The 27,119-nt window shown below is 39.3% G+C and overlaps 1 protein-coding gene across 1 annotated transcript in view; it reads left to right on the top strand.

Moving 5' to 3' along the window:
• The window catches only part of trappc9 (trafficking protein particle complex subunit 9), a 156,591-nt gene that overhangs the window by 61,545 nt on the left and 67,927 nt on the right, over positions 1–27,119 (top strand). The window contains exons 19-21 of the mRNA XM_072447757.1: positions 8,419–8,529; positions 21,629–21,782; positions 25,385–25,475. Of these exons, the coding sequence (XP_072303858.1) occupies positions 8,419–8,529; positions 21,629–21,782; positions 25,385–25,475 (356 nt within the window). The remainder of the gene's footprint in view (positions 1–8,418; positions 8,530–21,628; positions 21,783–25,384; positions 25,476–27,119) is intronic.

Here is a 27,119-nt window from a genome sequence, read left to right as displayed (position 1 = left end):
AATGGCCACTTGAGGTGAATCATTAGCTGCAATAATATCTGCAGTTTAGGCCATCCATCAGGACGGAGTGCTGATAGATGCTGTTCTGTCTGCTGTACCATCAGCCTGTCACTTAGAGTCCCCTGTGCTTTACCTTCTTAGCCATTTGGGCCTCGTCACATTGACATACAGCACCTACCGGCTCTTACCAAATCTCCAAACACATCAGCTGTGACATGAAAGCCTTGCCATTGCTTCCTGCTGAAACGGCGGTTAAATCAAATATGTTTGTACAAGCTAAGAAGATGCCCTTTAAGGATCCTGTCAAAGGTTACAGTCTTTAAAATGGTTTAATATATTCACAGCTATAACATCCAACATCATAAGAGCACAAGCGTAATCTTTTCCTTTGTACAAAAACAAACAAATTAAATGGAATTACATTATCTATTGGTCAACATGTGCATGTAAAGAATCTGCTAGTAAGAAAATATAATCATGCCGTAAAACAAATAAACAAACACCACTTTTTTTGAGGGGTCTGCCACCTGATCGCTTTTAGTGCTTTGCCTGGAATGTTCCATAGTATTTCACTAAATGTATCCATCTCCATGGGGACCAGCAGGTAACGTGTGGCGAGGCGACCTTTCTCAGAGTAAAAATGCATGTTTTTCAAGATATTTTTTAGCAATTACACCTGAAACTCGATAAAGCTTTTGTGTCATATTGTGGCACATTTAAGGTCCAGCAATAATATCTATGTGTATATTTAGTAGTATAGTATTTTATTCTCGGTGTAAAGATCTGGCCATTATGTTGATTAAGAATAACTTGCTGATCCTCTGAATGCTAGTCTACTTTTGCCTTTTGTGGTCTGATTACAGGAATTGTAGGAATAGAATGACTTGTACCACCTTCTTTTGAGGACCATTGAAATACAAATCCACAGCACTAAGCTTTAATGTATGAGGATGAAAAAACAAACTGTAGTTAATGTGGAGCGTGTTTGATTTGAACGCGCATCAGATGGAAGATAACCCTGACACTCGAGCTGCCAGCGATACTACTTTATTATCCTCTCATCAGATGTTCACATGGCTTTGTAAGAAAACACCGTTTGTTGGATCTGTCTTTAACATAGTCACTGGAGAGGCAGATAAAACACACTGCACTTGTTGAGATAAGTCTTATTGAATTTCTTTATGACTGTCGGTTAAAAGGACATTTCTAAGTGTGCGAATGACTGTGTTTAATGACCTTTTCCGGCGCTTTTTGCCTTTTCTTGTTTTGGAACGACCTTCTCTGTTACTACATCTAATATTTACAATTATACCCAAAGGTAAAATATAGCAGTAGCACCAGTAAAAACCTTTAATATTTATATATTTGTTATTTATCCCTAGTTCATGCATGTTTTTATCGGTAACATTTCTCCCCCAATTCACTTTTATCTGCATTGGTTATCAAATTTCCCTTATTACTTTTTCAGGTATCTCATTGTGTTTTCCCAAAATAGCTCTGTCTTCTACAAATGTATTCAAGTCATACTTACAATTGAATTAGGAATACAAATATGCCAAGATGCCTTTTCAAAACTAACAAAAGCAATGCTGCATTTCATTTCAGCTCCGGCTCATATTTCCATTTGGAAGCCACCTTCTTCACCTCCGTCCACAATACCAATGCGTTTCTATTTCAAATAAATTAAAATGGTGTTTAGGAAGGCATCCTCGGACAGCATTTGGCAGGGGTACTCATCGCCTATCACTTTAGCTCCTCGCATAGCCTTTAAAAGCACTGCTCGCCCGGCCGTGACACGCTGCCACTGTGTTAATGGAGTGAAGCTTCTCCACAGGGGCAACTTATATTCCTTTGCACCAAGACACAAGTGCTGTAGTACACTGTGTAGGAGGCAGTTATCACCTCTACATTCTTCTCATGCCTAATGAGCCTTTTTATTTTATTACACTAATGACTGTGTAATGGGGACAGAAAACTATGGGTTAAGGGTTGTTTTTTATGTTCAAAATGGTAAATGGTTACAATTATAAAGCACTTTCCCATTTCCGCTGGTGGAAAAAGTACCGTACTCAATATTGTTACAAAAAGTATAGATGTATGTGTGAGTGTTACCTTAAACATCAACTTCAGGAAAAAAAGCACATGTTTAAAGAAGAATTTTCCTTATTTTTGGTAAATGAATTTTGCAATGTTTCTAGATTTTATATATATATATGCAATATTTCTGTTTGCTCAATGCCAAGACCTGAACTGTTAGGTAGGAATGGATGTCACCATGAATGTGCTAAAAAAAGAACCCCTCAAACTATACGTTAAGTACTTTTTTAATTTTAGGTCCTTTTCAACAATGTAGTGAAGTAGAAAGTACAGATACCTGGTCTCGAATGTAGTGAAGTAAACATAATAATTATCCACTGTAAAATGTACTAAATATACCTAAAAAGTTCAGCACTTTTATCTCAGTTCTTTCTTCCACTGCCCATCTCCATCTCATAAAGTTGGATTTATAAGTGTATTTTTTTCTATTACTATGTCAAACTATTGTCTTAACAGGCTGCGTCTAATGATATTGAAGGTGTTGAATACAGAGGATAACCCTGGGCTCAAATTTCATTTCATTTCAGCTCAGATTGTACTTGTTGAAGGTTTAAAATTGAGGTGGTGGTGCTGTGCAGATAATCGTGATCGATAAGCAGCAATGCACATGGCTTTAAAGATGCGTAAATATTTGCCTTAAATAAGAGCAAAAGCAGGTACACAACTGAAAAAGCAGAACTAAGCCACTCTGGCGCTAGTGCTCCCCCTGCAGCTCCCTTGTGAAAATATATTATATTTTTTTTTCTATCTATTCACTTTCTTTCTTTATCATCATAATAAGACAGTAGCATCACATTCAAAAACATGTCACATTGCCAAACCTAAAAAAAGAGTCAGGGTTTCTGAGCCGAGTTGTCTTCGGGTGGATGTCGGCAAATGTTGCGAGGCTGGTTTTCCGCCCAGAGACAGCAGGGGGCGACGACGGATACTTCAAACTCCCCGGAAATACATACCATCATAGGGACTTACAAATATGTTTAATAAGGGGAAAATGTTACTTAGTTCTGCTTTCAAAGTGGATTGAGTTGAGAGGAGACAGGAGCAGAGAAGGGGACCAGGGGAGACCAGAGCAAACAGGAGCAGACAGGATCGCAGCAGGACGCAGAAGCCTATTAGATCAGTCTTTCAACAACTATGCAGTTTAGGAGCCTTTTTTAGCTTTATAGATAGGCCTAATGTTGTTAGGCTATTAAAGCTTCATAGCCAAATTGCAATTGCTCGTTCGACAAAATTTAACCTGACTGATAGATTCAAAATCATGAGACCAACAGCTATTACCTCAATGAAAGTCTGCCCATTAAATTATTTACAACTTACACAGGATTTGTATTATTTTAAAATTAACAGAGCTAGTTTAATAATCATGCCGCAGGGGGCATATTACTCGTGACAGACTTGTTTTGAGCAACAGAAAAACGCCCAGTAGCAACACAGGGTTAATCCCTAAATACGAGAGCAGTTTTAGAACGCAGTTTGTGCCGCAGGTTTAGAACGAGTCATATAAACGTATCTGAAGAATATGCCAAGTGAATGTGTATACATTCACTTCCTTTCCACTTTGCTCTCCTGCGATTTCATGTTAACTGTGAAACATAAGTGCAACAGTACAAGTCAGCACCACGAGTCAGCACCGCGCAGAAAGCAGTCTGTGTGTCATGTCATGGACCCCGCAGTGGTAAAAGTGATCCACAGTAACCAAGAACTAACGCGAGTCAGTCTGCGTTGTCCCACTGCAGACAGTTGACTGACCTGCCCTGTCTGCTCAGCTGGCAAGAAGAGACAGAGGGAGAGGAGAGCAGTCAGAGAGGCTCATACATTTGTAGAGCACTGAGTCTGTGTTGTGCCATTTCTTTATAAAGTAGCTTCATGCTCAAAGAAAAAAGTCATTCTGTGAATGACACATGCATTTAGATTTTTTTAAGCCTATTTAAAACTCTAATTATTCCTATTATTTCAGGCTAATATGCAACTATATAGTTTTAATTTTGTTTTATTTTATCATATTTTATAATTTCTCAAGCAGAAAAAAGTTTGAAAAGCACTGCATTGAAACATGAAAGTTTGTATTTGATCCCTTAAAACCACATGCCACACATTGACCTCTAAGGGGGGTATTTTGAGTAAAATTCAATGATAAACACAGCGGTGCCTCGGCTTATGAAAAGTACATACTGTGTAGCCTTGCCCCAGTGCTGAAAAGTTTGAGAACCACTGACTTAGGCCATATGCTGGATAAAAAGGGCCAATGTTCTGGTTTCTCCTTACACTTTAGCACTGTCCTAACACAAGAGCGTAGCATTACACAACTGTGCATTTGTGTACCAGCGAGCAACTGCATAATACTTTGGCATTGTACTAGAGTCCAAATGAAGACTGGGATGGAAAGCATACCTACGTTTTGGGGGAGTTAATCATCCCATGTATGACTCGTGCCAGCTGCCACGGGCGACAGATGTAGCCACAATTAGCCATCCATCTTTATTGAGCCACCACGCCAAAACTAACAGAAACCATATTGCAACAAGCTGGGTTTTTAAAAGGACACAGTTGTCACTATAACACCATATGCAAAAGTTAATGCACAACACCAATGAAACATGATTTTGTACAAAGTCAACACAGTGCATAAGATTTCTTACTTCATATCGTAAAATCATACCTATTTTATGATCCTATATAGAACATATTTCGTATTTTGCTCTGCTGTCTTTTCCCTCTATTTGTTGTCTCTTTGCCCTACACCAGAATGTCAACAATTATATGGAGTCTCAAAAAGCCCCAGGCCTTGATAGACTCTCTGGAAGGCTATTGAAAAATTGTGTGCATCAATTAAAAGGGGTCTGCACAATGCTCTTAAATATTGTGCCTGTACTTAAAAAACCTGGAGCATCTAAACTAATTGATGTTTGCACTTATGTCCAATTTATGGAAACCTGTAGAGGGAACTGAGTAGATACACCACATCAGAAGTCACTTTGTATTGACCATTGCTAGAATCCTCTTTCGTTTTCAATTCTGTGCGTCTACATATTTTACTGAATAGGCTTATGGATCTTGGTGCTAATGGGGGCATTGTCAAATAGAGACTTTATGTTCAATCAACCCCAAAAAGTAACTACTGATTCTGATTAGAGTTTGCACCAATATATCGCCCCAGTATCCATAGCGGCGGATATTTATGTCATTGAGTAATATCGGTTTCTGTCAAAACCACAGATATCAGTCAGTGTTACGTCTTGGTAAGGACAGCGTTATCTCTGCCATCCCTTCAGAAACAGGAAGAAAACGAGGTAGAAAACAAACAACAGCTCCAGTTAAAGTTACAGACTTTTAAAAGCTTTAGACGGAGATTATCATTAAATATAAGCGCGACAAATTCACTCGCAAACCCACGATAAACGCAATGTTTTTTTCAGTTTAGAAATGTCTACTCCAGATAACATTAGTATGAGTAAAAAGGCAAATTTCCACATCTGTGGACAACTAAAGTTTTCATATTCAGATTCATATTCGCTAACAACCAATGAATCAGTTTGTGTTACCAGTACCAAAGCCGGTGTAAGACCCCGTTAAGGCGAGTTCACACTGCCGTGTCAAGGCGTTGAGTTTATATTCAAAGTCTATGTGGATGTGCGTCCACGGCGTCAAGCCTTTTACGGCACGTCCAGAGTGTCCGAGGCTGCGTGAATCATGCAGTTTGTGTGTTCAACGTGCCACGTTTTGTGTGTTTAAGTGTTGGACACCCTGGATGCTCTGGACACGTGTCCAAAGCGTCCAAAGGCACGGCAACCTATCAGAGATTACACTCAAGTGAAGTACCTATGCATTTCATTATCTGGAAGAAAAGCCAAAACAAACACTGCACCTGTAAAAAAAAGTCAAAATTATTAAAAAATTGAGCACCATCAAATGTTCATTCATTCAATTTTTCCATTCATTCATTTATTTTAATTAAAGGCTAATGTAAAATATTATTGTTATTCTCAAGAGGTCAAACATTCCTTAATGTCCTCTTCCTAAATTACTTCCTTGAAAACGTTCAAGCAGAGCCGTAAGTAACATGACCACAAAGAACTAAATAAGTCCTTGTGAACGACGGCATTGGGCCAAGAGCTAGAATGATACATGAGGAGTCAGCTCTGTGCGGCTAAAAATAGCTCTCCATTGACAGATCTGTAAATCCAGGCTTGCTAATTAAAGCCATTACATTAGCTGTGCATAGGATATGTCACGGTATATCAATGTCTGGATGTTAAATCAGCACCTATTGATTGGAGATTTGCTCAATAGACAACACAGTGTTTTTATACCATTGATTACTGTATTTTTGCCCACTCCTTCATTGACGTGTGCTATTTTACTGCTCAACTCCTAACAGCATAATCCTTTCCAAGCCCATTCCAGTTTGGGCCAAGCATCCAAATAAGTGATTGATGTTGTACAGTTTTCTCTTGTCACTAAAATACAGTTACCTGATTTTTCACTAATATAAAACCTATTAGAGAGAATTTATTTTTTAAAATGTCAACAGCCATGATAAAACTCACCTGTCACTCCCAGATGCAAATCAAACCACTGAAGAAACGTCCTGTATTTCCCTGAAGTGAAGTTGGTCCAAAACAGCCACTGATTCATTAAATGACTGCCTGTATTTCTAATTAACTTGTAAATCAGTAGAAACCCAAACATAGCCTTAGCTACAAACGAAGACAAAAAGTCATTAAAAGCTATTTCTTTGTGAACTACCTATTGAAAGTTTTTTGAGTTGCCATGAATCAAAAACTGTTGATCTGGTTTTCATACAGGTTTATTCAGCGTGGTTTAAGCCTGTGTTGTCCTCAGAGCGCATGTGCAGACCTCTAAAAGAAGCTGCTGTCTGCTCTGAACATGAACCGGCCTCTGAATAAGGTCATAGACTGCGCCGCTGTGGAAAAAGAGGAATCATGCTTCTCAGTTCAGCCAAGCTTCAGCAGCAGAAGTGGGGAAATCGGGTTTATTTTGATTTCTGAACAGTTTAGATATAGTTGTAACACAGTAATTTCACATTTTATGATTGTCTTGCCCTGACTGCACACCACTGAGCTTAGCGCTGCATTGCTTTGTATAAAATAAATGTTTACTGTCCCATCCATTCCAAAACAATTGGGATGCCTGTTGTATAGTAGCTGGTTTCATATCTGAAGCCTGTTCCAGGTCCCTTAATATCAGCAGTACTTAGAGTATGAGCTATGAGCCTGTGCTTCCTAACTCGGTGGGCTGATTGATCACCTCCACTAGCCTATAAATCACCTGCACGACCCACTCAGTCCATTTATCACCTCCGCTAACCGAGACAAGCAGACAATTAACAAAACATGGCCTTTCAAAATTGGCTCCTTTAATTGTCAAAGCAGTTTATTGGAGAAGTCAAACGCAACTTTTGCCTCCATTAAATAACTGCTCACTGACCTACAAGTCTGAAAGTAGTCATTTCGGAATTCTAAAATGGAGTATATACAAACCACTTTAAAACAGCATATTGTGTTGCATTATGCTCGAAATCAGCAGTCCACAGGTCTTAAAATGATTGACGTTACATTTATCACGTGAGCAATTTTGGACAATTGAATCAGTGGGCTTGTTATTTTTAATGTTTTAAATTGAATAGGTTTATGTTTTAAATGTCAGTAAATACTCTGAGTAGAATTGGCTTGTAAAACATGTGTGAATCTTTTCAGGATTGTTGTTTTATGTCTCATTGTACACAAAGAAACTCTAGTCATGTTGTTGATGCATACGTCAGTGTACAGCGCTTTTGTCATTCATCAGCAAGATGCTAAACAGCCCATTGGGGACTTAAATTAAGTCTTTGAAAATTCTGCACGCCCTCCTGGACCTTGATCTAAATCACAAATTGTGGTCTGTCCTGTGATCTGCATGAGAAAAGCAGGTCTGGATGATGTGGTGATGGTCTGCTCCAGTCCAGTCTGTGCTGGATAAAAGCATGGCCATCTTTGATGTCAAGACAATGATAGATGAGCACCCTCACGCGCATGTCCTTTCTTGCACCTTCTATCCTCCCTTCTTTATTCGGTGGTATATTTAGAAAGCTATTGTCAGTCATACTTGAAATATATTCATACTAATTATCCAACTACTGATGTACTCACTGAGTCAACTCTTAATTTTTTTAAAGGATGCTCTGTCATAAGCAATGTGGCCTTAACCATACTATTATGTCTATTATTGGTCCACCATTTAAATTTGGGGAGGCAAACATATGGCAATGACCAATGATCAGTGGAAATAATGAACTTTTGTGTGTGTGTCTGTGTTCCTCAGCACCCGCCAGTGTCACCTGCTGCTGGACATCTTTAACCCCACAGAGCACGAGCTGACTGTGAGTGCCAACAACAACCAGGACCTGGTGTTGCATGCCAGCGAGTGTCAGAGGTCAGTGTGCCTGTCTCTGTCTCTTTCGAAAGAAGACATGGATACATTCACTGTTAATTATATTATTATATATTAATACATCTTTTATTTGATATGATAACTTACACAGTTGTGCCAATGCCAGTAGAGGGTCACATATTCTACAGCTTCTTTAGTGCCTTATGTAATATGTGAAATCTGTGTGATCATGCCCTAGCATATCAATATGTAAAAACTATACATCGACTCATGTAAAAGTCAGAAAAGCTCACATCACTTGTAACTGATGTCAGAAAGTGTGCTATTGTGGGAGCCAAATGAATGTGACACAGGGCCCCTCTAGGCCCAAAGTGTCACACCCAGGCATCACAGCACACATACTCTGTATATAGAGAAATGTCTGACTGACATTCCCCTCAGACATAGACCTGCTATTGGACCTTTACATGTGACTTCATCATGTGAACATTAGCTTCTCTCTGTGGACTTCTAGTGGATTTTCAACTCTCCTTAGGCGAGAGTTTTTTAATAATTTGTTTCGCGAGCCCGCCGACGTCAAAAACGGAGATTCTAAAAAAAAAAAAAAAAAAAAAAATATATATATATATATATATATATATATATATATATATATTTAGTTTTCACAGATTTACCGCAGTTTTTTTGGCCAAAACCTCAATAAAAATGTATTCTGCACCAGCATCTCCGACCATTACTGCACTACCCCGAGTTCGTCCGAACGTCAGAGCTTTAAAACTCTTGCAACTCACGGCTTTCTAGATCAACCATAGATCCAGGAGATCGACTGGTAGATTAACATGAAGGATGCGGATGAAGGACTATTTTCTGTCTGGTCACTGTGAGTTCCACCTACCATTAAACAGTTTGTTTATGAGATTGAAGGTATTTTTGTACACCGCAGTATAATAAGAGTTATTTTATAATATCTATAATTATGTAGATGATGTAGAGAGGTGGGAGTAGGGCCTATATTTTAAGAATCCAAGAAAATTATTTAGAATTAAAAACATATTTTTAAATTCAAATTCATTCCAACTTTTGGGATGGTAGAAATGTGATTTGATAATGGGAAAATACCATTTTATATGTATTTTTTTTCCGTCCTCCCCTTTTAAAAATGCCAAGGGAAATCCGTGAAACAACAAATTAAAAAACTCTTGCCTTACTCACATTACATTAAGATTGATCTGTTGTATTTTCTTTCTTTTTGTATGTTTTATTTTTTACATTTACACAAAATACTTGTAAATACAAACACATTGTGGTATAACAAAAGTGTTCCAGAACATTGCTAAATTGCACAAAGTATATTATTCAGCTGTAGTTCTCCTTTTACTGTCAACACTCTGTCAAGTGGTCAGTGGAAACATAAACACTGCGATCAAGTGTGTGGAGTTTCTTATGAACTAAAATGCAATGTGGTATCAGATCTGTAAATCAGTTTTGTTACTAAAATATTAGCATGGAATCTTTTACTGTTGACTTTCCATGGTTTCCGTGTACAGTCCAGCCACTGGGATTTTAAGTGCATTGGAGGTGTGGACAATAGACTTGTGTGTCCGTATGAGGAAGCATATTGTGGCTGTCTTTTCAGATCTCGGTCTCCACACATCACGTGGCCCTGTCATTTCACATTTCTGTCATGTTACATGATGAATGAGATGTCAGGCGCAATGTTTGTGGATGTTCATCCTGGACTTGTGAAGGAAGGACTCATTGGAATAGTCAACAGAAATGACTCACTTTCAGTGACATTACACCCAAAGTAGCCTTTGCACAAGCCGATAAATGAGAAAAGGTCCATTAAGGCAGTGGATGCTCATCATTTCTCTTATTTGTTTGACATTAGTCCCCTTTATCATATGATCTTGTCATCAGATCACATGTGAAACAGTATTTGGTGTTTTACCTGTCTTTTTCTAAGACTGTGTAATGAGGAGGGAAATAGCCCAAATATGCCTGAATTGAATGGACTGTTTTGAGAGATTGGACAGACACTGCTAGAGGCCAGCCAGTGATCCATCGGAGCGGCTTTCATCTTCCCTTATCATTCACAGATATGTTTTTTACAAGGTCTTTATCCCCTTGATGCTGAATGAAACATAGCCAAGCATCACTGAATGAGAATGGCCACTTTGATGTTAAGAAGAGCACTCTGTTCCCTAAGGATACTGTTCTCAAACACACAAATGACCAACATCTTTTCAATAGCATAATTATTTTTCTTTGTTAAATATTGAATAAAATATATTAAAATCAAAGTCCTGGCTATGAATCATCCCCCAAAAAATATTTCTTTTAAGTTTTGAAGTGACTTGATGTTGCTATGTGGAGCGGACTCCTAATGGTCACTACTCTGCTCACAAATGAGGCTCACTTGCCATGATTTCTTTTATGCTTTGAGACAAGCAGAAGTGGCTCTCTACACTGCAAACTGGCCTGACCTTTTTGCCTCCGACTCTTTTCTTGTAATGAGCAAATTAGATTGGGAGTGAGAGGGGTTTTGTTATCCCTGAAATAAAAATGAGATTAGCCGTCTGTGTTGTTAGCCTCAAAGTCATGTACATTCTTAAACAGTTTAATCACGTGGAAGTGAGTGGATGTCAGTTCTTGTTCATTAATATAAGACCGTCTGGTATAAATATTTGAACAGTAATTATCAGATTAGGAGCCGACTCGCGCTGCAGTTGCTGCACTGTCAGCCTTTTTTTTTTTTTAAAGAAAGAATGAAAAAAAAAAAAGAATGGAAAAAAACAACAACCCAACAACATGTATCTTTTATTCATCTCTTTGTCAGTTGCTGGGTGTTCAAGATGTTCAGTATGTTCAGGGTGAAGCAGCCCTCACAGCCTCAGCCTCCATGTGCATTAACTGTCCTCACCTCTGTCCCTGTTACCATCTGCAGACTCCGGTGTTCTCCTTCCCAGAGCTGCATCTCTTCATTCGTTATGCCTCCCACAAGGGCAGACACGCCTCATTGCATGAGCTTTTCAACACTTGTTTCCATGGTGACCACCTTTCCCCCTTTTGGAGCAACTTTTCATGTTAGCAGAGCGCATAATTTGACTTCAGTCAGTCTTCCCATCTTGAGAAGCATTTTGTCAATATGATATTAATATTTTCTGAGATTAAGCATAGATTACGCAAACAAAACCAAGTAATTCAAAAGGCTGTGACCTCTGAGGACCACTAGAGCAGTGCCTTTGATACAGATGAGATGTGACTGCTGACATGTACAGTTCTCAGTGGGATTGTGCTTCACACTTTTCCGTGGCACGAGTGTTATCTCATTCCCTCGAACATTTTCTCCAAATGCTTCCCTAGAGGGCGTTTTAGCTCTACCGCCTTGCTTGATGGATTATGTTAGCAAGCATATTCCTTCAATTAACTGTATATCAATATACTGTATCTAATTTTGACCTATAGCCTACATGCTATGCTACATGCACCTGTTAAATATGTATCTTTGCTATGAGTCAAGTTAGGATTTCCATGTTATTTGTTTTCATCCATCTTTCTCTCCTAGGTATTGTCATAATGTGCCACCAGTGCTGTCTAATAATGGCACATTCTCTCAAAAAAAGCTCTAGGCATTTTAAGAGCAGAGATAAAAATAGCTTTGTCTGTCTGAGTGTCTTCTAGCATCACTTGCAATGACAGCCACAGCACTGCACTGTTCCTGCACTAAACTCGCCCTCTGCATACACAGTAATTGGCTTGGAAGCTGCGTTCCTCCGTTTCTCTGTGGAGTGAGCTTAGGATGGATAGCTGCAGCGGCTGTATTCAAAGGGTTACAGTGAGTCTAGCGCAGTCTAAAAATAGACTGTTGCTCTCTCTGCCTCTGCACGGGCCACGCTGGATCTCCGCCCTTAAGCTGCCGCACGTGAACTAAAAATAGCCTAGTTTTAAAACACGCACACGTTCGCTCGCTCAATACTCTTTTTTTTTTTACTCCAGGTTCTCTTTGGTGAACTCGCAAACAAACTGCATAGAAGGCGGCTTTAAATGATGGTGAAAATCTCTTTGTCAAGCTCTGACTGTCACTGTAAACTGTTCTTTTACTTGATTTAGACTAAACTTTACTTACACACAAGAGAAATGACATACACTCAAACTAAGCAAGACTGATTTGAAGGTTCTCATAGGATTACGGTCAAATGAGTTGGTAGGTATTGGTGAAATGATAGTATATTATTAGAAGTATATTATTATCACATGAAACCTGTTGATAGCACAGGGCTGTCTTTTGTGTCATTTGATGTTCCGAGCAGAGGTTAAAGAGCGCATCAGCGGATGATCCCTGTCCCTCCAGTGGTCACATCAAAGGGACCCTATGTACTTTAATGTGATCATCATGCACTTTTGGTCCCCGGCAATGTGGTATTTAATTAGACAGGGGTGATTTGGCTGTGACCTTGCTCATCCTAAACTGCTGTTATTACTGCCATTAAAAAGAATTCACTGCCACAGCCAATCACAGGAGACCTGTAATTAGCACGATAGTGTCAGAAGTCACACACTGCAGATGCACAAGGAATATACTACAGGCTGAATTCGACTTCACACATAACATTCAAATAACTTGCCAATGTTTATACATAATTTAAGCCCAACTAGTATTTTTAATACAGAAATGTATTTTATTGTTCTTTATTGCAACGAGCTGGCCCCTGTCCAGGGTTTACCCCGCCTAAGGCCCAAAGTCACTGGGATAATCTCCAGTCTCTCGCGACCCCTAACGGTAACAAGCGGTAGAAACATTTTTATGCTTAGATTTTTCCTCAAATAACAATGACAATTTACAGCTACAGCTGCACCGATCCATGTCTCTTTTGATTTTGTCAAAACCCAACTATTATTGTCATTCACATGTGCGATCTTTCAGCCCCTCCTACTGGAATTAACTATATAGACCGTGACATCTTTGGGACAGTTCAATCACAGCTACTGATTTATAGCACGTGTCTATAAAATGCAAACGACATCTCAGGATTATCCTTATACATTCTGATAAAACTCTATGACTTCTTGTACCTGAGATTTACAGAGTTTAGTGCTTCACTCAATTAGTGCTGCACCTCCAGCCACGACTCCGTAAAACTGATTGTAGCATGTACCGGTATATCAGAAGATGTGATTCGGCTCACGGAGGGAGGTGGAGCGTTTTTACACGAAACAGGATGTATTGTATTGGGAAGACATACCATGGATATTTACAATAATATACAATACTTACATTCAAGATAAAGTCTCTAGAGGTTCACTGGCTGACAGCAGTTATATCCCAAAGTTAATACATTTTGTTGTCCAAGTGAATCCTGAATGATTTATTTATGTGAATGTTTCAGAGTTCTTTGGTGGCAGAGTAAAGTGTACTGTGAGTGGATTAGGCAACTGCGCCTCGTACCGCTCTGTACAATGTGGTGGACTTATGTTTTGGTTCAAGAGCTCTGGCAGCTCGCCACCGAAAGTTCAGAACCACCGGATGAATGGATGAAGAGATGATGAACACAGGTGGTTGGATAAATGGATGAAATGGAATGGAACCTGGTCTGCATGAGACAGGACCAATGTTAAAGTAACCATCAAACATTAAATATTCATAGTATCAATCTCAGTACATTTCAAACTATTAAATCCCTATACATTCTGCACCATAAATCATACAATGCATGAGTGCACATTCAATTCAGCAGCTAATTAGCGTCAATAAGGTTTTTCAATCATTTAAATTCACAAATCAAGTGCAATACAACACAATTATGTTAATCGCTAAAGCACAAAATAGGTTAAAAAGTCACAATCATAAACCATTCATGCGCAAATACGGAAACTCATTTCACTGGAGGCTAGCGCCCTCTTATTTTACAAAATCAGTTGAAAATGCAATATTATAGGCGCCGCCTTAAAGTTGAGAGCATGTCAGAAAAGATAGCCGCACTTTTAAGTGCAAAAAATAGGTGTTAAACTGTTAAAAAACGTGTACCTGAGTAGCAGCTCCAAATTGCCTCACCCACACACACACACGAGTGGGGAACGAGCCTAATCAAGGAAATGAGCCCCGATAGTCCAGCGGGAACTCTCGCGAGAGCACTTTCAAACACTGCAATATTTTGCACAATGAAATCTAGGAGTAACGGGAAGACAAAAAAAATAGAGAAGAGGAACTGTAAAAATGACCCAGGCTACATGATCAAGTTTGCGACGACACCACCCTTATCGGGCTCATCTCGGATGGGGATGAATCTGTCTACAGGAGGGAGGTGGACCGGCTGGTGTCCTGGTGCAAGTTCAATGCCCAGAAGACAGCGGAGATAATCGTGAGCTTCAGGAAAGTCACATCCCCCCCTCACTGTGATAGACTACCCCATCACCAGTCTAAACTCCCTCCGCTTTCTCGGCACCACCATCACCCAGGACCTCCATCAGCTCCCTCATCAAGAAGGCCCAGCAGAGGATGTACTTCCTGCGGCAGCTGAGGAAAGCCAAGCTGCCAGTGCAGATGATGGTGCAGTTCTACACGGCCATCATCGAGTCCATCCTCACCTCCTCCATCACCGTGTGGTACGCTGGAGCCACAGCCAGGGACAAACAGAGACTACAGCGCATTGTGCGCTCTGCTGAGAAGGTGATCGGCTGCAGACTTCCATCTCTGCAGGACCTGTACGTCTCCAGGGCTCTGGGACGAGTAGGTCGGATCACAGCCGACCCTTCTCACCCTGGACACGGACTATTTGAGCCACTCCCCCTCTGCTGTTTAACACTTCATAGCACCTTAAGAACCCCTGTCACTTTGATAATTCATGAAAATAATACTTGGCCTATTCCACTGTTTTGCTCACTTTTATCCCACACATTATATTTTGAATGCCCTTCTTATATATTATTCAAGCATAGTCTTAATATTTGTATATATTGTTTTATGTTGCACCTTATCTCTGAAGCAGAGAAGTTAAATTGTTTATCGACAATTCTGACGATTCTGAATTCTACACAAATCCTTTTCTCTGATTGGTTGATCCACCTGTCAATCACAGCCAATGGAAATTGTGGAGACAAGATACGGTTCCAGACTATAACATCTTTGTATTGTAAAAGCATATAGTCTTAGCTGGTCAGGAAAATCAGGGGTGACTGCAGACACATCTAGTAACTTAAGGTATAGAGAGGAGAGTGCCTAGATCACTGCAGTTGTATTTTTGTGTTGATATGGGACCAATATTCATGTACATATCTACATTTAAAGTTTGTAAAGTATTTTTGTACATCATATTGTACACATTAGACAGGATTTATTAGACAGGATAGTATAGTGTGAAATGTTCCTGAGCCTGGGGTAGGACGTGCAGCAAATTGTCGGACCAGGATTGGACCTCGCGACGCTGCGGTTTGAAGTATCCTCTTGTCTATTTGCTGTAGGAATTGTGAAGGGCTTGACATACACAGATAAATTATTATTTTCATTTTTATCATTAACCCACCTTTCCTTGTATATTTGATGGTGATAGTGAATGAAACCAGTACACCTTTATTCAGTCTTTTTGTAGACACACAATGAAAAATAATCCACACTTTCTGTAGATGCTAAAGTAGCTGCATTTGGCTCTTTCAAAGTGTGCAAAAAAGGAGCTTTCCATAGTCATTAACTCAAATAGATTTTCCTTTTAACCTCAATCAATGTATAAATCAATATATATCTTTCCATTTGAATACGCGCATACAATTTTTCTAAAGGTTTTACATTTTGCCACAAATGAGTCCATATGTGGCTCAATTCCGCCGTGGTACCATTGTCCACCTGGGAAATAAAAGGACTCTGGCCAAGTCATCCTCGGTGGGTTGAACTGAGAATTAGACCTCGAGATGTTCAATAGTGGCCCTAGCCTAGCCCCAGGTTGTTATGAAACGGCCAGTAATAGCCTAGATTAGTCTGCAGATATGGTTAAATCCTATAAGACTTCCAGATCAAATCAATTGAAAATGCTGCCAGATAGTACCCTAATAATGCTAAGGTAAAACTCTCAGGCATGACTAGGTGAAGGCAGTCGCAGCTGCCTCCGTCTCGTAATGTTAAGGAGTTAAAAAACAATCGTAAAGACACGATTAGACCTCTTGATGCCATTCTTTTTTTTATTTTATCCACTCCGGTACAGCATGTCAGGTCAGCTGATTTAAACTGAATTTGGAGCTGTCATTCTACCTAGGGCAGTAGGGAGGCAGCGCCATTTGCAGTCCAACTTCTTCAAAACTTTAACCCAGGTGTGAGAGAGTTGCATACCCCCTCATCCTGATTTATTGTCTGGTGTCCGGATCTCTACGGACTGTTGTAGTCCAGATTAGGATTAACATTTATTTTAATAGTTGAGCCACCATTATTTCGACTGATTGTCCCACCCCTAGTAGAACGCTTATAATTAAAAATTAGGAGATTTTTTTTGCATTTACAATGAATTTTATTCCTTAAAAATATACACATAATTTTCTCTCTCCTTTTTTGTTCTTTTTTGATAACATAACCTATTTGACATGTGGAAAATTGCAGTAAGGAAGTGCTTCATTTATGGTATATTGAATGGTATGAAAAATATGATTTATATAGAATATATATAGAATATATTTCTTTATATAATATATAAAGAAATATATTCTATGCTTTCCACAGACAATTTTTTCTGTTCACAAAATACTACTATTACCATTTAGAGCTGCCCGCGTGGCTCTGTGGAACGTCTCATTAAATGCCTTGTCTACAAATAGAGGCAGCTCGATCCTTTTCAGACCAATATCCGCCATTGAAAATGCTATCACCCTGTTGCATGTAGTCTTTTTAGCCAAAACATCTAATGTGTGCTTTTGAAGACGTCTTGAATGTAAACCTATCTGGCACCAGTGCCTATCTGCAGCGGTGCCACTAATCTTCAAAGAAGCATGGATTTGAGTATGCAACAGCAGAAACGACTTTCTCTTGTCCCCAGTTTGAAGTCTTCATTATTATTTAATTTGTCTGTGTCTTTGTTTCGAGGGCTGTGAAATGATAATTGCATTGCCTTTGCACGCTTTGATGCTCGTGTTTCAGTGGACTCAGCAGGAGGTCGTTTTTGTGCCGTAATTCCATTTACTATACAGCCTGTAACAGAGGTACGACAGCAGACCTCCTGTAAGGCAACACAGGGCTGTGACTTTCAACTGCTTTACTTGGATTGTAAAGTGTTTTTGATGGCAATTTTTTCAGTAATTATTGTTGATTTGATCCCAATAGGTAGCAGTATTGACTAGCTACTAATTAAAGGAGACAGTTACTTAGTATTGAACTAGTAGTAGAGCCTCATTCAACATTTTGTTCATTGTGAACCACAATTTTTATCTAAAACAGCTTAATAATTGGAACACATCCATTGACTTCCTGTTCAAAACTGCTGGAGTGATATGCCAAGCCTCTTCATAGTGGCATTTAACTTGTCTGCGATCCAGAATACACACTTATCCAATTTTTACCTAATTGAATCTGGTCACTGCTCCCTCTGTTGCACCTCAAGCCATATTCTAACTGAACTGAGCAATCAGGTTAGTTTATTTCAGTAATGCATGAAACAAAGGAGCTCATTTGTCATCTATCTTTTATAACAAAATCAAATGTCTCTCACCTCAAATTACACAGTCCTGTGCCTCACTCATTGATTCTGCAGAAATCCGCATTGTTTTTTAGACTTTTTGATGTATTTTTGTTATTTTTTCCTTATAAGAAGATACTTGTTTGATATGGACTGGTGTTTGCCTAATCCTGGCTAATCCACCTGTCAATCACGCCCATCTGAACTTTGAACTGCGGAGTGTTTCCAGGCAAGCATTTCACAGTAGCAAGCAGTACTTTTTCATTTACGGAGTTTGGCTATTTGACATTTTAGAACCCTACATGTATCACTCCAGTCAAATGACCTCTCAACTACAGGAAACTGGTCAGAGATGGGGTCGAAAAGGACGAATATGCATGCATCAACTGAACCAATGATGAGGGAACACCATTATTAATCAAAATTGATTTTGCATAATAAGTCTCATTTAAATATATATATTTTTTCATAACAATAATTCAAGACCATAATGGTAATTAATAAACCAATTGTTTACAAACACTATTCAACTAGCAAAGTATTTTTTTCCAAATTGCTCTCAGGGTACAGCTGTAACATTAGTTAATTCCGCCTGATGTAGCAGAGATGTTTATCCCTGAATAGCAGAAAGCCGTCACAAGGGAGCTGTCCTCGCCTCAGAATTGGAATCCAGAGATGAGCCCGGATCAATACATAGATCCACAGCGTTTTTGCCAATCAGACAAATGCAAATTAGCCCATGGATTCTAATCTTCACAATATGTTCTATAAGGAGTTGGACATTTGCATGGATTCAGCAAGTCCAGTCCAGATAGTGCTGTAAAATGGCTAGAAAATAGAGTAGATGTCTTGTAGTGATGGATGTGCAGGTAATTTGCAGTTCTGGGCCTCCTCAAAGACACATCGTCTCATTTTTCTTTAAAGAGGCGGTGAGGGCGCTGCAAAGTGGACCGCAGGTTACAGCTGTTCTCCTCTTCTCACTCTCCTAATGTGAAAAAAAAACACACACTTTAATGGTGTCTGTTCCTATGTCAGCACTCTGAAGTGAAGCCTATCACTCACAGAAGAACAAGAGGCCTGGGACATATCTCCAACAGCATGTTACTGCTCTTTTGAAAAGTATTCTCAAGTTTATGATTTCTGATGATGAAAGTTGAAGATTCATATTTTTTCTTTCAGCTCTTTGTGCTTTTGAAACATGTGACTATCTCTGAAATGGACTTTGAAGTAATAGGGCTGTGTCTTAACAGTTGGAGAAACAAACCTCCAGTGTTCTCTGTAATATATTGGCTTGTCTGTCTATCCATTGACGAGCTACTTTCATGTTGAAATTAACTTTTGCAATTTTTTTTAATCAATACCAATAATTTGCAATGATTATGTTTGATGGACTCAAATATGCAGATTCTAAGGTCAGGTGTTAACAGTTTGAGTGCAGTTTGAAAGTCCTTTTCAGCTGCGGGACAGTTTTCACACCACGCTGGTTCAGTTCAAACAATTGGAGCCTTTTAATGGTGCTTTTTGGGTTGGCAAAACAATAAACTATGCAGTGCCATTCAGCAACATGAGTTTATACACTGAACAAAAATATAAATGGAAGACTTTCGTTTTGAAAATCACTTTTTCTTTATCCACAAAAGACACATTTCTCCCAAATATTGCTCACAAACGTCTCAAAATGCATTTTACTGAGCAATACATATTATTATTAATCCATCCCTCCTCACTGGTGTGGCATGTCAAGATGTTGATGAGAAAGAATGAATATTGCACTGGTTTGCCTTAGGCTGGCACTCTGAAATGTTGGGTTTTGCTTCATTGGGAGGGTCTGGGTGTTTCTGATGTGACCACCAAAATGGCCATCGACAAGCTATTGTATATGCTAAACATGCTTATTCTGTGTCATTGTTATGCTATTCATCCACAGTCCTCACCCCATGTTGCAGCATGATAATGCACACCCACATGTTGCAGGGATCTGAACACAATTCCTGGAAGTTGAAAATATGCCAGTTCTTACATGGCCAGCATATATAAATTTCAGAGCAGGGGCAAAAGTGAGTTTCATGTATTCAGGGGCAATTGTGATTTATTAATGAAATATTACCATTATTAATAGTGTTAGACCTAGTATTATTATCAGTAATGATAATAATATGCTATTATAAATAAGTTATTTATTAGTCAAGAGTTCTAAATGCTGTAGGCTGTTGTTTGCATTGCAACAGGCCTGTGTGTTCCTGTGTGGTCTTTTATTCCCTATAACACATCCACAGTCTGGTATTGCGCGTTTTGAACCATAGCAGGGTACATTTCCCTGCTCACACAAAGTCCTCTGCTCACTTGCTCATTGCTCGTTGGGAGTTTTGACACAGACCGGGACCAGAGCACATGGAGTGCACTAATGCACTGACGCAGCAGAAATGAGCGCACACAACCTGGACCAAGCGCCACTACTTGCTGCATCACATCTAAAACCTCCCTTTGTGCAAGGAACAACCTTCAGCCTCTGGTCCACAGACAGAACTCACTGTAAACTTTAGAGCAAAGACAGAGGAGGGAGAGAGTGGATTAGAGGTACGCGCAGGTTGTCTTTTGACCCGTGGCTCCCGTGGGTTACCCGTCAGGTCAAGAAATTGTCATTTCACTGCAGGACGGTTTATAAAATATTGGCCGTGGTATCGCATGTGTATCTTTGTATTTAGATGCATCTAAATTCAGTTCCTCATTAGTTTAATTTCTCTGTGAATATGAGTCAGATTGTTAAAAAACAAACAGCATTTTGGAGCTTAACATACAAACCATGTCTGAACTCGTCCCTACTGTCCTTGATTTCTCTGTGTGAGCTGATTAAGCTGTGCCTGGCTCTGCTCCCGAGGATGAGAACTAAAGACGCAAACTCCCATTTCCCTTTTAAATGATTATTAGTCGTGCTGACTTTGTTAAAATGCATCATTGCTCAGGTGTAGATCCTACATGTTGAAAATTAAGAACCTTTTCAGACTGAATCAAAGCCATAGTTTAAATTACACTGCATTTCAATACACAACCTTTTTAATGGACGTGGGGCAGATTAAAAATGTGATGCCGGGGGCGGCGGGGGGCGGGCTGGGGCGGGTCAGACAATGCCAAAATTGCTGTCTTAACAGCATTTTGATATGTCACACCTCTGAAATGGGGTTATTAATATTAATATTAATATTAAATGTTCAGTAAAAAAAAGATTTTGACAAATTTGTGACCAATATTTGAGAGAAATGTGCCTTTTGTGTATATAGACAAAGTTTCATTTCTTTGAGTTCAGCTTGTGAAAAATGGGAGCAAAAACCAGTGTGTTGCATTTGTTTTTGTTCAGTTTTGTTTAAAACAAAATATTCAACATGTGTATTTACCTGTGGTGATGTAAATGCATGCACATACAAATAAGACCAAGCGACACAATTACTTTGTGACTGTGATGTTTAATTGTTTCCTCTTGTATTTGTCAGAATGGCCATCCAGGTGGACAAGTTTGACTTTGAGAGTGTTCCCCAGCCAGAGCAGGAGCCAGCTCACTTCTCTAACCTGAGACACATGGAGGAGGAGCGCCAGCACGCCCGTGGGTGCCAGATCAACAGCAAGCTGGGCATCTCCTGGACCATCATATCCTTTTACTGTATACTGCGACTTCCTTTTAACATAGTTTTGAATAATGTAAAACAAGATAAAAACAAACAGAACAAGACAAAAACAAAGAGTAGTCCATAGAAAGTAATTTGCCCCAGTGTCCTGCAAATGTATCCATTTTCAAATTCATTGCAAAAGTTTGTCCAACCAAAAGTAGTTTTACATCCAAAATACATCAGTGTTGAAGACAGTCTGCAGTGGCTCCAGTATTTATGAATATTAGGGCAGTCGCAAAACACATGATAGTAATGAGCAGCTTGACAGCCACAGTTTCTCCAACAAATAGTGCTACTGCTACTTTCAAACATGACGTGTAAATCGCTCTATAGAATATTGACTGATACGGTTTGTGGGGGCAGTTTCTGGGCAGACGTTAAACATGACACCTGGAAGACACCTGTGAGGGGGAAATGGCTCTGGACTCTTAACATTGTGTGGTTATATTTTCATTTGTGTATGAGTGGGTACAACATCCAATAATGAAATGCATTATAATTCTTACAATATCTGACAGCATTTGTTTCCCAAAGCCTGTTCGTGACACAATCTCAAATTCAAATGAACCTGTCAGATTGGTGGCGAGCCGAGTATACAAAAAAATAATGAATCCAATCTTTGAGCTTCTGAGGCTGGCATTGTATCGTCCATCTTCACGAAGGCGTAAACACACTGTGCATTGTCTCATCTACAAGCCATTTGGCAGGGTGTGGGCAGCAGTACAAAAGAAGAATGCGGCATCCAAGTGCAATTCCAGTTCAGACGGACAGTTTTGAACCTTAGGCTTGTGCGTGAGAGTTGGTTCGGATTGTTCGGATGGTTACATTTTACATTTAGCCTGAAGCGCTGGAGTGACTGTGTGGATGATTACTGTGCGTTGGGAAAAACAAATTAACTCAAATATATGAAGAAGATTACACCATGCATTTGTTCTAAATCACAAACGAATTTGCTGGATTCATGTTTTGCCAATCAATGTCTTGTTATGGCTTTTTATCAAGCACAATGTGTAATTTAGGTTAGAAGCATGAAGAGTTGTAGTAATACTGTAATTGTAGTAGTATGTTGCAAATATTTTCTGTTTACAAAAGGTAGTATTGATTGCTGTAGTAGTAACAGTTGTAGTAGTAGCTGTGGAACTTCTTCACACAACAGCGGTATACAGCAGTACCAAATAAAATTTCACAACTACTAAAGACAAATGACTACCGTAGGCGGAAGTGCGCATGCGCACTCCCCCGTGCGGACTGATACAACACACACGTGCGTTTGTTTATTAGCGCAACGGAGCGCATCGCATCTCTCGTCTCCCGTAGATTTCTGTCCACTTCTGCGTCAGCTCGAACTGTCTTTCTCCGTCTTCATTTTGCCCCGTACACTGAGGGAACTATATTATGATAGATCCATGCGCTTAGGCACGCGGAAACGTGGGCACGAACCGCACGCGGCTGCAGGTGAGCGGTAGGTGCGTTTTATGATTGATACGTGGCAAGACAAATGATTTATCCACGCCACGAGGAAATATGATAAAAAAATTGCTGGAAAAAATCGTCCATACCACCTTTAAGATAAGATAAGATATTCCTTTATTGTCCCACATGGGGAATTTTCATTAGTGGTATAATCAATTATTCGACTCAACAGTGCACAAAATATGTATAAAGTACAACAATTTAGAATGTTGAATTTCTGTGTCTAACAAAATGAAAATGCCGTGCAGTGTGGCTCTGACCTATGTGTACAGTTTAATGCTGTAATCCAAAATGTGTTATGAAAAATCAAATGTTAAAAACCAAAAAACATGTTTATCTATTTATACACCAGGACACGCTCTGAGGTTCAGGCTTTAAGCTACAGCTATAACAAAAATGTGATTTTTGTCTGGCTTTTGAAAATTCCTACTACTACTATTCCTACTAACATTGACCAGTTTGATGTAAAAATACAGTTGTAATGACAAAAAGAATATATATCCACTAGGATGGGACAGTGACATGATTATAAAACTAGCTCTATGGACATATTTATGATATATTGTAACATGGCACATGTCACTTTCACCTGCACTTTTGAGTCCAGTTCAAATGTTAGACCTAATTATAGACAAAATTGTTAATGCACACATCTAAAACTGACTTGTTAGTCCATAAAGTGAACTATGATTAAAGAGGAAATATTTGTTTTTAGTGCTGATATGACATTAATTCAGTCAAACCTGCCTCTAATTAGGTTACATTATATTACATTTGTACCGTTTGCATTTCTCATGTCAACATATTCACCCTTTTGAAAGCAGATGCACATTCTCCTCATTTGAATAGCGTGTGTACTCCTCCTCTGGGCCTTTTGTATGTGTTCTTGGCCTGAAAAGTGAATAATCCCAGAGTGTGTATAGTCTATATGCGGCTTGTGTTCCATTTGATCCTAAATGTCAGCTGTGTAAATGATCAGCGTTGTCCTTATCAGCTCACGTTATCAGGGTAATTGCTCCCTGATGGTCACGTTTGTTTTGATGGTGGTGTGAACATCAGTTGCCCTGTCCGTGCCATTTTAATGCCATAAATATATTATAGCTGTTTTTCCGTCCACAAATGATTCATTTTGGTCAGATTGCTAATTTTGACAATGTTAGGAATGTTTTCTTAAAAGCTGTCTTTGTGTCCACCTGGAGACCATTATAAAACCACCTCAGTGTCAGTAAAAGTTAATTATCTTTTGTAAAACAATAGGAAATTGTCAATGCACTAAGTCTCTAATTATAATGCATTGACAGTTTTTTTTTTTTTTAAATTCCCATGCCTGACTCTTATGTTTATATCTGTGATGATAGAAACAAAATATCCCGTGCTGCCCGGTGGTTAAGTGGTTTTAAAGCACAGTACATGTATGTCAGGCTCCTGGTGCAGTGAATCCGAATCCCGACTCCGACAATTTACTGCACGTCCTCCCTGCTCTCTCATCCCCCATTTCACAATCTCCTCTCCTGTCTAATAAAGCCTACAGGCAACAAAATCATTTGAAAATAAATCTCCCATAACTTAATAATCACAATTGCATTTTTAAAAGTTGTGTTTATAGAAAAGCAAGACTTAAACAAGTTTGAAGGATTTGAAATACCGGTAGATGTAAACATGTACCTTACTGTGTCATTAGGTGGTCCACAGTCTTAGCACTGAAGCAATAAACAGGTCCAGTTATTTGACCCAAACTTGCATTGCATAATGGAGAGAGATGGGGAGGATTTAAGAAACTGTATTAAACGAATAATGCCAATACACTTAACAAAATAAACACTATAATGAACATTTGTATCTCAAACCAATCAAGGGCTTTTGTAGTGTTGTTAGTGTTGTCTTTTTTTTGCGTCTTTACGCATTTGTCTTGTTTCTTAAATAGTACATTTGTATGTTAGTCTTTTTTATAATATTTCTAATATGAATCAGTAGAAAATAAATTGTAATACTTTGAAGTTCCAATTCCAAATAATTTATGCTATGTCTTGTTGTCACAGTATAGACGCATAGAGACCGAGTATATGCACTCAATGTGGTGTTGTTGCTGTGGTCCTTAACAACGGGCACCCTTCTCTGCAGCGGCGAGGAGAGGCCAGTGTGGAGGGAGTCCTCAACCAGCTGGTCCTGGAGCACCTGCAGCTGGCGCCTCTTCAGTGGGGTAAGTCTGAGCACAAGGAAACACAAGCAGGGGCCGTAATGAACCTTTGTATCTGCCAAAGAGTCCAGAATATTCAGGATTTAATGTTGGGGAACCTTATTTTCATACACAAAAAAGGAAACATACAACCATCATTCAAATGTACACGCGTTCATTTTTGCATGCACGGCTTTAAAACAGCTTTTTACAATTAGCTTGGCATGGGCCCACACTTGAAGGAGGTCCTCACACTGCGGAACGTTTGCTGGACTTTACCCATAGTAAAAGGAGGTAATGAGTTGTTTGTAAATTAGTAAATAAGCACTCATTTACCAACAGATTATATTTCACCTATAGATTAAGAGAGTATCCAGAGTTAACAATTTAAATATTCCAGAAACATAGCATTAAGATTTCCTTAATTAAATGTAGACCCAAAAAAGCACATGAAATCATCTAGACCAGGGGTGTCCAAACTTTTTCCACCGCGGGCTGCATTTTGAAACTTATACAGAGCAGAGGGCCACAAACAACCCGACAATGTCGAATCTGTCAAATGACAAAGTGAACCATTCCAAATTTTGCATTTGACATTGTATTGATGAGCCTCCACACCTTTAATAAGGCTTAGAACATTAATATTAGGTTGGTATAATATAAAAATGCTTGTTTTTTGTTGTTGTTTGGACCAACTTTAAGCAGGAAGCCGGAGGGCCAACAAAAATTGGTCTGAGGGCCACATTTGGCCCCCGGACCATAGTTTGGACATGCCTGATCTAGACAGTGTATTTATCAAACCACACATTATTTTTTGAAGTGGACTAATGATTTGCGCAACCATAAATTGCATATGAAGTCATGGTATCACTGTTGGCATCGAACTAGGCATGAGCAATGCTTACTGGCAGTTTTTTAAGATGAGATAAGAGAAGATATGCCTTTAATGTCCACACATACATTTTCAGCTTTTTGAGTAACAATCCTGTGCAAGGTTTCACTTCTTTAGATATATGGCAAGCAGGTACCCCAACTTCGTCATACTTGTTTTTTAATATTTGTACACCAATGAGGTGCAGTTTGAGTCTGTAAGTATGGTCTTGTATTTCATCACAAATGCCATGCAATTTTGTTGCATTGCATATGAGGAAAGAACTGCATTTTGCTTGAGTCTGTTTAAAGCAAATCACAAACTTGGTTAAAGCTTTCATTTAAATTTGGTTTCATTTTGGAAAACTTGCCATCCCAGCTTGAACCATGTTGGAGGCCAAAGTCTTCTGCTGCCGATAACTATAACGTCACTCTACTGTAATGGACACACTTTTTACCTGTCTGTGCAAAAGCTGGTCTCCAGCCATGTTTGTATTAGCATTTATAATGGGTTACGGGCCATTCCTGGGCAAAGTGTTGGCAGCGCTACGGGAGACGCGCAGACTTTGAATAGCCCTCTTTGTTCTCTCCATCTGTGTGATCATCTTTGGAAATCACTTCAGATTTTCTGCGGCTGTTTGCTTTGGGAGCCTTGTCCTCCGTCTGCCGGCGATTTGGTTCGTCAGCTGTGACTGTCTTACGTTTGCAAGAGAAAGCAATCTGGCCGACGAGGCAACACACCAGATCAAGCACGGAAATGTACAAATCTCTCCTGACAAAAAATAGAGGAGAGCAGAT

The sequence above is a fragment of the Eucyclogobius newberryi genome, unplaced genomic scaffold, assembly GCF_026437365.1.
Source record: "Eucyclogobius newberryi isolate DKJ021-1_F unplaced genomic scaffold, fEucNew1.0.hap1 SCAF_16, whole genome shotgun sequence".
Classification (NCBI taxonomy): domain Eukaryota; kingdom Metazoa; phylum Chordata; class Actinopteri; order Gobiiformes; family Gobiidae; genus Eucyclogobius; species Eucyclogobius newberryi.
The sequence above is the reverse complement of the archived record's forward strand: the minus strand, read 5'-3'. Positions and strand labels throughout refer to the sequence as shown.